At 37.8% G+C, this 11122-nt stretch overlaps 1 protein-coding gene across 2 annotated transcripts in view; it reads left to right on the top strand.

The window, feature by feature from the left end:
• Positions 1 to 4428: 4428 nt before the first annotated feature.
• The window catches only part of Nova1 (NOVA alternative splicing regulator 1), a 141462-nt gene continuing 134768 nt past the window's right edge, over positions 4429 to 11122 (top strand). The window contains exons 1-2 of one of the 2 annotated variants that reach the window (XM_027929676.2): positions 4429 to 5059; positions 6765 to 6908. In XM_027929676.2, coding sequence (XP_027785477.1) covers positions 4924 to 5059; positions 6765 to 6908 — 280 coding nt within the window. In that variant the 5' untranslated portion in view covers positions 4429 to 4923. Of the gene's footprint in view, positions 5060 to 5691; positions 5755 to 6764; positions 6909 to 11122 lie in introns of those variants that run through there. The other variant, XM_027929680.2, reaches the window with a different exon arrangement.

Here is an 11122-nt window from a genome sequence, read left to right as displayed (position 1 = left end):
CCTTTGTTTTGTTTTAATATTTGGATTGTGGAAAGTATAAAACCTTCAGTTTTTAGGACTTCAAGTTTTCTAAATTCTTTCATAACTTTTTTTCCCCAACAATACCTTGTAGTAAGAGATAGTCTTCTTATTTTCCTTTATTCAAAATTTATTTTGATATTTTTAACAAGGCAGTCATGCTCACCCAAATCTCCTGTCCTATCTACCATTTTAGTGCACATTGGCCTGATTTTCCTCAACAATAGGATTGAGGGTGGTGTGGGAGGGGGCATCCCACCATTGCGTGTATTAATTCCACAGCATTTCTATTCAGTGAAGGGTAAAGCCAACTGCAGCCACTATATGAAAGTACTCAGAAAAAAAAAAAATGCAGCACTGGTAGTCGGAAGACTGGCCGGCATATATTGAACTAATTATCCTAGGAATGGATCTTGCTCAATGGTTAAGGGGAGTTAGTGTATACATACCTCAGCTTGCTCACACTTCGTGGGATTGTTTTAAACCTAGTGTTTTAATCTGGTTCCCTAGAAATCCCAGAGATATTAAGCTCCGTTTACTCATGGTGATAACCTGCTCAGTAATTCACCCTTTATTGCCTTTCTGTCCTTTCCTGTCTTAAGATTCCCGTGTCCCTACTATGCCTCCTGAAATCACATTACTGCTCAGTAATTCACCCTTTATTGCCTTCCTGCCCTTCCCTGTCTTAGATTGTCATGCCCCTACTATGCTTCCTGAAATCACTTACAAAATAGTCTACTTGCACTTGAATCCTCAATTCTGGGTGTACTTCTGGTGGGACACAAATTCAGGAAATATTTTCCAAAGCTTCATCTGAAGACAAACATCCACGTAGAGAATTTACGTTCATCAATAACAGGATTGTAGGAAAGGCAGAGCATGAAAAACAAGTGGGTTTAGGAATATTTGTGGAATATTCCTAATCTGTGGGTTTAGAAATACCTATCCCTAAATGGGTTTAGGAATATCTCTTGGAAGCTAATCATTGCTACTGAAAATAGATTATTTTATGTCCCTATGTCAGCCAAAAACAAAAAGGGAAAGGATCGTCAATGGAAGTCAATAAAGACTGGAGATTTTATTCTTTACAATAATATTTTCTACCAGAGTTGCTTATGTTTATAACTTAATTAGCAACAAAAGACACACAAGTTATAGAGTGTCTTATGGTTTTAGAAAATATTAAATTAGCAAGTTTCAATTGCTGAGTTAATTAAAAATAAAAGTTTATTTCGTTTTGGAGAATTAAAAGGCTAAATTCTTCTGTTATATTTTTGAAAAGTGCCTTCAGTTTATTAAAGGTACATCACAATGAATATTAACTGACTGGTGAGTGCTGTTCTTTTATTTCTTATCTGAATAAACAGACAATAGGTAAAATATCTATTTTACATCTTATGAGAATTGCAGAGGTACAGGTACTAAGAATAATATAGAATCATAATTTTTAAACAATAAAATATAGTAAGGAATATAAGGTTAACTAATATGTAGTTTATGACAACTTTCATTAACCAAAGTGATTCATAGACTACTCCTTTAGATGTCTGATCATGTCTTGGGAGAGTCTAATTCCTGTCATATCATAGCTAGGTACTATTAAATGTTCCATTCACATTAAAAAATGCTGTCCTCTGCTACTGAGCTCCATGGAGTGGTAGGTACTGTTTAAATATTAAAGAAATAGGGTAAATAAAGTACATACCATAGAAATACAGTGACTTGTGATTTTACAATTTCAAACTCAGTCTTTTCACAATTCAGAACTAAACTCTACTGAATACTATGCCTGAGCTTTAATGCAATATATTTTTGAGTTATCTTTGTCTTTCAATTGTCTTTGTTCCTTGTATGTTATTCTTTCAAAACAATCTAGTGCCAGATGCCGGCCCTTTCTTATTTTTTTCATTTAAAATGTCTTTATGAATTTTTGTAATACATAGAACACTTTGATTGCACAATTTTTGGCATTTGCCTTTTATTATCTTGACTACCACATATTTCAAGCTCTGTTTTTATTCTTATCCAACCTCCCTTCTTTACCCAATTTTGTGTATAAGTAAATCCTCTTTCTTTTGGTCATGAAGGCTATATCATGGTTTACAACATTATATGTCAGATTGAAATTCCTGGCTTTGGAATATGCACAATTATGCACTAACTCACCTGCTTTCCCTTTATCCCAGGTCTTCGCAGCACATCTTCTTAATTGAGGCAAATGTTTTTCTCATAGTCCAGGTGAACTTGTCCTCCCAAACTAAACTGTTATTCTGTTCCTCATTCAGCAGATTGCTCTCTTTCATTACTTAAAAGGCACCAGGAATCCCAATATTTCCTAGCTGTTTTTTCCACTAAAGGATACTGAGTATGGTTAGTATTCCCCCCCCGCCCCCTTTGCAATCTATCAGGAATTAACACCCCCGCCCCCCTGCTCCCCATTCTCTTTGGTTATTGCCTCAGACATGCATGTAAGATTTGTTAGGATATATATATCGTATATATATATCCTACCATATAATTATAACGAAGTCCCTCCTTATGCTAGTTCAGTCATCTTTCAGGTTGAAGTACTAGAGTAGCAAGCATCTTCATTCCAGAAATCTAGTATGTTTATCTTTTTACAGTTTAGATCACTTCACCACATATATATTTCTCTTTTGACTTCTCCAAATCATGGGGATTGGAGTTGGAGTTGGAGTTGGAGTTCCTGCTTTATGTGGGGAGGAACCTGAAGCTCTAGTGCCTTGCAGTATCCAAGATGACAGGACATGGAATCTGGAAGAGCTGAGTTTGAATTATTACGACGATGTTTATAACTGTGTGCCTTTGAGTAGATTACTAATATCTTTAAACCGAAACTGCCTCATAAAATGGGGATACTAATAATAAATGATATACTGCATTGTAATGGATAGAGTATGTAAAGTGGATTGCTTGCCACATGGTAAGAATTTAATAAATGGGAACGCGATAAGGAATTTGCCCAAGATACAGTATGAGAATAGTTTGCAAGGACCTGAAACCACGATTTCAGCCTCTGAAGGCCAGGTTTTCCCACTGCTTTTCCCTGCTTCCTATCACACTGAGTTAATTAAAACTACTAACTTGATGAATGACCTTGAACAAAATACTTCAGGAGTCAGTTTACTCATCTGTAAAATGAAGGACTTGATTTAGATAATTTCCAAGGACCTCTAAGAGTTTATTCCAGCTACTTTATATTGCCCCTCCCCAGGTGTTTTAAGGTTGAGGTACAGGTTCGTGATAGATCCAAGATCTGTGAAATCCAAGACTGTGCACATCGTCATGAATTTTATTCCTACATTCGTATTTCGTTCAATATTTAGTTTTGTGTGCACACTCAGCTGTTGCCTGTATCAAGCCTGCCTACCAGAGCTCTGTGGAGACCCACATCTAGCTTTATTTATTTATATCCTGGCTTGTTACCGAAAGGATTTAAAGCGGCGAGTGACACTATAAGTCCCCTGACGGTGTCACATACTGCGATTTAAGAAATCCTCTATGATAAATCTCCCGGTTGAAAGTCGCCTATCAGATGTTAACTAATGTCTTTTACCTAACTCTTAAAAATAAAAACTAACACACCTAGCTAGAAGTCCTGGAAGAATACAGTTCGGGTTCTAACCCCAGACCGGACGCTGTCCCACCGGTTGTAAACGGTCACTCAAATGCCCTTCTCAGACAAGCCAAAATTGTCGCCACTCCAGTCCCAGCTGGACCAAGGTCTCATTCCACGCCTTCGCTCCCCTCACCATCCAAGTGTCCTGATTGGGAAGGGGCCTGAAGAACCTTTCCCACATTTCCGTTTTATTGGCTGGCGCGGCTGTCAGTAACTTCTCCTTCCCGCCTTCCAGCCTAGCGCGTTTCGTGGACCCCTTGGTTTCTGCGACAAGCCGCTTACGTTTGCCTGAGCCGTGTTGCCGGGGACCGGCGACCTTTCACCTCTTGATTCCCACCGGAGCGCCCCGGCCCGGGTCCTCGCCCCCGCCGCGCGCCCCCGAGCGCGCACACGCACGCGCACACACTTCCCCCCCCCGCCGCCCCCCCCCCCCGCGGCGTCCCCCTCCACCCCGCGCCGCCCCGCGGGCTGAAGCTCCGGCGCTGGGAGGCGGCGGCGGCGGCGGCGGCGCTGCTGAGAGGCAGGGACCGGAGCGCGAAGTGTGTGGGAGTCTACGAACTCAAGCCCTCTCTACCCTCCCCTCTCAGCCAGCCCCCTCCCTCCCGCCAGCCCCCCCCCCCCCCCACGAGCGGGAGAAATAATGAGCGAGACCGGGCGGCAGCGGCAGCAGCGCCGAGCAGCCCAGGCAACGGCAGAACCGCTCCGGCAGCGGCGGCGGCGGCAGCACCAGCAGCGGGAGCGAGCGCAGCGCTAGCGCGGCGCGGGGACCGCCGCGTTCCTTCCCGGCTCCTGCCCTCCTCCGCCGCTCGCTCCTCTCCTCATCCACCTCCTTCCCCTCCTCCTGCTCATTCACTCTTTCCCTCACTCTCCCCTCCTCCTCGGCTTCTCCCCGCGCCCCGCCAGCCCTCGCGCTCTCCCACTCCCTCTGCCCGTCCTCCCCGCTCCCCTCCTCCCGCTCATTCACTCGCCCCTCTCCCTTCTCCACTCTCTCCCCCTCTCTCCTTTCTTCTCCTTCTTTCACCCTCCGTCTCTCACACCCCCTCCATTCCCCTGTCTCCTTTCTGACACTGCACTGCAGCTGCTCCTCAGCCCTGCCCCCTCCCCAGTGAGAACAAACCAGCAACATTGCTTTTTTTCCTAAAGAGATTTCTATTGATCCGATTAAAAAAACCCAAACCTTAAGAAACCCCAAGCGCAAAAAAGAAAAGAAAAAGCCAAAACAAAAGGGAGAACCTTCTCCCGTAGCAGCGGCAGGAACTGCAAACATGATGGCGGCAGCTCCCATCCAGCAGAACGGGACCCACACTGGGGTTCCCATAGACCTGGACCCGCCGGACTCCCGGAAAAGGCCGCTGGAAGCCCCCCCTGAAGCCGGCAGCACCAAGAGGACCAATACGGGCGGTGGGTATCGCTTCCACCTCCCCGCCGGCCCCATCCCCCGCCGCCCGCCCTGCTTCCCTCCCTCCCGCCGCCCTCCCTCCCTCCCGCGGCCCGGACACCTCCAGCCGGAGCCCGGCGGCTCCCGCGCCCCCTCCCCTGCACCTGCCCCGAGCCTTGCCGTCCCCGACACATTTCCATTTCTGTGTTTATCATTCATCAAAATGGCGACCAGTTTTTCGGAATAGACCTATCTTTTTACATTTAATCGGTCTAGAAACTGACCATTTAAATATCCTAGACCTGGGCAAGAGGGTCCGTTAAGGAGGAGGAGGATGACCCCCGAGTGAGGTGATGGCCGCTGGAAGATGCGCGCTGCATTTAACAGTCTGATAAAATAAATAAATAAATGGCACTTGGGTAGCGGATTGCGAATGATTGGGGCACCGGAGAGTTTTTCCTCTGTCCATCCCTTGCTTTGGGCTACAAGTAGTATGCAAAATCTTGATGAGTGCATGCCCTTACCGCACTTATATTGTCGGTACAAATATCTCATTGATTTGTCTTCAAGGGTGTGCATACGAGGGGGGTGTCTGGTACGGTGACTTGTTAGTTAACATCCTGCGCTTCCTTGGAAGATGAGTTATAACGGGACCGGTATCGCTTCTTCATTTGCACTGGAGTCATCTTAACAATGCACCCAATGCATCGAAGCAGAGGTGAATTTATCTCCAGCATATACATTAGAAACGGATGGGGGTCTTGTGAGTGGCACACCGCAAAATTTGGAATATTCATTCACATTAAAAAGCTGGATTTACAGGGATATTTTGTATTTAAGATATGCTCAGGTTGGCGGAAATTAAAGTTTATGGAGTTGGTTTTATTTTCTAAAACATTTCATTTTTCTTTTTCTCCGTTCATCGATCCCCTCTCCGTTTTATGATTTTTGGAGAAGGAACAGTATCTATTTGGTCACTTTCAAATGTATTTCATATAAATGACTCCTAAGCTTTTTAGTATTGGCAAAATTCTTCTTAAGGTCCTTTAATTAATGAGCTTAGGAGATCATAGTAGACTAAGAAGTACTAAAGAAATACATCAGGATTAGTTAGATTTGTCAGTCCACCACATCGAGTTGTTTCCTGGCACTTACTGAAGGCTTGGAATATATCCTACAGTTTGGGTGGATTATTTGGAAGGGGAATGGTTGTTTTCCGTACTTTAAGTTGGATATAGGCAATGGCTAATTGTAGTTCTTATGTGTTTGCTAATGACAAACAAATTTAGCTCATCGCTGTTTACAATTCTGTTTTTTTCTTCTTCAATATGTTAAGTGAAGGTTTGTCATCTTATGAATCTTTGAAGTTTTGTTAAAGGGTCAGTCCCTTTCATTTTGCTATAGTAACCACAGATAGAATTGGAAGACTTCCATGTTTGGAATAACAACTGGAATTTAGTCATCAGTTCCTACAGTGCTGCAAAATATTAGAACATGTTTAGATTTTAATTCCAAGTTTGAAAGTATAAATCCTACAAAATGGGAAACATTTTGTACATATTTTTTAGTGTAATTGGTTTATTTTTATTCTTTAAAAAATTTTAATACCCTTTTCCTACAGCTTTATGCCCAATGTTTTAGTTGTTGTTTTTCTCTCCTGAGGGTGGAGTGGGTATACAAAGTTTTTAAATATCATGTTAACCGAGTATATTTCTTTGCATTTTTCAGAAGACGGCCAGTATTTTCTAAAGGTTCTCATACCTAGTTATGCTGCTGGATCTATAATTGGGAAGGGAGGACAGACAATTGTTCAGTTGCAAAAAGAAACTGGAGCCACCATCAAGCTGTCTAAGTCCAAAGATTTTTACCCAGGTAGGTGCACTGGTGAAGAGATTGTTTGATCAATCTCCAAGGAAAGAAATAGAAGATCTACATGTTTTGTGTTGTCTTGAAAGAATTTTTTAAACAATAGTAAAGACATATTGTTGTATATTGTGGAAGCTTTTTCAGCATATTTACATTGTTGATTATGTCTTTTTTTATAGTTGATATACTGTTTATGTGATTTAGACTAATTACAAGATTATTCTTTTGGATATTTCTCAATGCTTCTTATTAGGGAAAAAAAAAAAAACCTAAAAAATGGAAAGATAGAAACCTGCACAGCTGGCATCAGGAAATAGGGTTCTTCTGAAGTTTCAGACATCATTGTAATGACAATTAGTCTAGAGCAAATTCAGAAGAGAGGGGGTAGGGAGGCTTCTTAAAGAATGGACCATTTACTTCTGAATCCATTATGTACCTCTTTCTGCTTCATTGCTTTGTTTGTTGGCCTTGGATGAAGTAAAGAGGACAAGTGCTGCCTCTTCAGATTTTTAAAATATTTGGGTTTGATGTAAATGGTATAAGGAAATTTACTATATTATTATGCAAGAAGTAAAATAATGCTTTAAAATTTGTTTTTCTTAAACGACATTTGATTAAAGTATGTTAATAGCATGATACACTAACCTACTAGAGTAAGGCAAGTTTCTTAGGTGGTAATTTTGTGTTTGTCTTTTACTTTTGGGTTTTTTTTCCTTCTAAGTGTTATGCAGTTCTATATATACATCTTTTAATCTTCTATTTCTTTAAACAATTTTATTACTCAATATATGTTTTTTTAAGTTTGATGGAGAAATCTCCATAGTACAATAGATACACTAGATAAAACATTACTAGCTGATTTGCTTTTACTTAGATCTAGCTTTCTGCCTTTTGGGAATTTATTTTACTTTATGGTTATAAAAATATTAAGTCAATGCTGAGGGGACTGATGCTGCTTATTTTTTTTTTTTCCTGTTGGAAAAGAAAAGCTGATTTGCTTTTAGTGATCTAATTCCGTAAGAGTTCTTTAATACAGCAAAGACATCTGGCATGAATATAAGCAGAACATTTGGAGGACTTCTTTTTCATAGCCAATCGTTTGGTGGTAGAAATGGACCATTATACCGGAGAAGAAGATTATTCAATGGTTGAAACTTTCATTTAGTTATATAAATTAAGTGTGGTATTTTTGGTAAACATTAAATTCATTAAGCTAAAGAGTAATCTGTTAAATATGCTGTCTCTCTAAAGTTTGTTTCCTATGAGTATGGTTTTGCAGTTGGCTTTCCATGTCTCTGAAACTTTCCTTATGCATTAGGAAAGTTTGCTAACATATTCACACTCATATGTTTAAAAGGTATATTATGGTAGAAAAAAATCAATGTGGAATTGTGAAAACCCTTACTACAAATAAAAGCACTCAAAAGAGCTTGATTGCAGAATTAATAACGTGATAGTTCTAGGAAAAGAGCTGCAATGGTAAATTAAATTCACTGTCAATAGATGAAAATGAAAAAGCTTTTTTGCATTATACATGAGGTGGTATCAGATGTGCAGGGATGTTACAGAAAATTGGTGTTTATCAAAGATATTCCAAATAGTAAATTAAATGCCTTTCATTTGAATATAGTTTATTTTCAGTGGGTTGGAAAGGGTGCAATGAGAATTAGATCTTTTGTTTTTAGTCCACTTAGTTTTGCATTTTTTTCTTATTACATAGAAATTGCTTATTTTATTTATAGTTCTGAGGCATGTTATTTTTGTAAAGCAAGAGAATGTCCCTTGGAAAACAAAATGGAAATCTGGAATGCGATGAATAAAATTTTGTGAGTGTAGTGACGTAACCTGATCAAATGAGAGTTGAAATGTCAGATAAAAGAAGGCTTATTTTTTGCTTGTAACAGGTGGAAACCGATCACACCCTATGGAATCAATTTCAAGAATAAAATAAAGTCTTTAGTTTATAAGAAGCTTTAAGAATTCCGAGGATGTAGTATTAAAATGATTTCAGTTTATTACCTGTTTGGATAGATATATCTTTCTTCTTCAGATAGACTTTAATTTTAATATTATTTCTGTTCACACTTGACCACAGCCTGTGCAATTATTTAAGGTCTTAGTATTCTGCAATATAATAGCATCTGAGCTTCTTTCAACTTGTGTTACTCAGATATACATATGGTATTCTTACTTTGCACATCTCAGATAAGCTAAATTATAAAGCTATAATTATTATAACCCAGATATAAGGAATTTCCTGTAGGATTATGCAAAAATTTGGAATTCCATTTTTGTGACTTTCAGATGTGTATGTGTATGTGTGTGTATATACATATATATATTTATGACTCATTCTATTAGAATGAATATGCTGATGTTTATTTTGTGAAATACTTTACTGTTTCTCCTTTGGTAACATACTATTTTTGGGAAAAAGCATATTTTAATTGTATAATTTAATGGATTTGCTCAAAGTACCTAAATTTTGAAACCAAACATAATTGTGTTAGTTAAAATACTAATGTGGTTTTGAAAACTTTCTCCAGGATGTATAACACAGAATACAATAACACTTTGGGGATATTTAATAAGTTTTAATTCAAATGATAGGTATAGTTTAAAAATTGTAGCCAATATAACCTCAAATTTGTTTTCCTTTTTTTACCCTCTTAGGCTATGTCTTTAAAATCTTGAAAGCAACCCTGTCTTTTTGAGTTATATTTTTTAAAGTTTGGTTGAAATGAAGGAAACATTTTGTCCATTACTTGATATGATTTTAGAATTTGTGTATAGTGTATTGTATACTTCAGTGTGTCACACATTAAATAAAAGTAATTGAGAAACTTGTATGATGAAGATTCATAAAGTGCATTTTTTTCAGTTACTATAAACAGAAAAAAATGATTTGCAAGTAGATTTATTTTGCTTTTAGCTGTGCTGTGTAATTCATTTATCTATTTTTAAAAATCTAATCTTTCAGAATGCCATTTTATTACTGGTAGTTTAGAAATGTATCCTCTTTTTCTTACTTGATTGGAGAAACTTAACTTGATTTATTTGTATATTCGTTCATAACATGTTATATAAAGTTGCTTTGTAGTAAAAAGCAGCTTTCTCAATTTGGGGAATATATTACTGTATGCATTTTCAGAATGGCGATGTTTTTTTCTCTTTATTCTTTTGCTTGGCGTCAAACATGTATTTAGTTTTCATTAATAAATAGATTTTATTTGTAAAAATTATTTAATGGATGGTCAAGTAGGTAATCGGAAAAACTTAATGAATATGTTATTAGTTGGGAATAATAAAGGATGTATAAAATAAACATTTTTATGTCTGCCTTAGATATTAAAACACGTCATAGTGTACCTATTTTTGTTCTGTAAGAAGACATTGGAGATATTCATTGTATCAAACAAGAATCCTTCACTATAATAGTAGAATCTGTATGTATTTAAGACTTTTTTCACATTTGCATTCATAAAACTGGATTATATTTAACATAACTTATTTCCTTTTATAGTCTTAGGTTAAAATTTGAAATTGTTACTCCCAGATTCATTTTATCTTGGTTTTATCACTTTATCACCCAAGTCCAATTTGGATGGCGCTCCCCCCAGTTTTTAAAATCATAAATCATTTATATATTACATTTTTTAAAATTATGAAAAAGCAGAATGTAAGTGAAATTTCTTTCAGTTAAGGAAATGGCCCACACTATTTTTATTTTGATATGGGGGAAATTCAGCGGTCAATTTAACCTTTAGGATTGACATTTCATAAAAAATGCTTATTTCCTGAAAATCAGAGAGCATAAAATTGAAAACTTATCACTTTTGTTTACATTGTTGAAGGAAAAGTATTATAATATTGGTAATACAATTTTAATACTTTTCTTACAGCTTCTAAAAGTTGGAGTCCATACTTTTTTCTTTTTTCTTAGATGCAGATCATGTTAAACCTTTATTGGTACATATTTTAAGACAAATTTAATACTTAAATCAAATTGTAATAAGTAGGGAAAATTAAATATTTTTATTTTTAGAATTGTTGGGTGGAATTTAATAGGATAGTTATCATTATCCTGAACTATACCTTTGATTCTAGTAGGATCAGATTTGCTGTCAAAAAGTGTTTTTTCTTAAATCTTAAAATTGTAATGTTTTTATTTGATATAGTGTCTGTTCTTACGTGTTACTTTACATTTTGCCTACATCCTT

The sequence above is a fragment of the Marmota flaviventris genome, chromosome 2, assembly GCF_047511675.1.
Source record: "Marmota flaviventris isolate mMarFla1 chromosome 2, mMarFla1.hap1, whole genome shotgun sequence".
Classification (NCBI taxonomy): Eukaryota; Metazoa; Chordata; class Mammalia; order Rodentia; family Sciuridae; genus Marmota; species Marmota flaviventris.
This window is presented reverse-complemented; position numbering and strand designations above follow the sequence as displayed.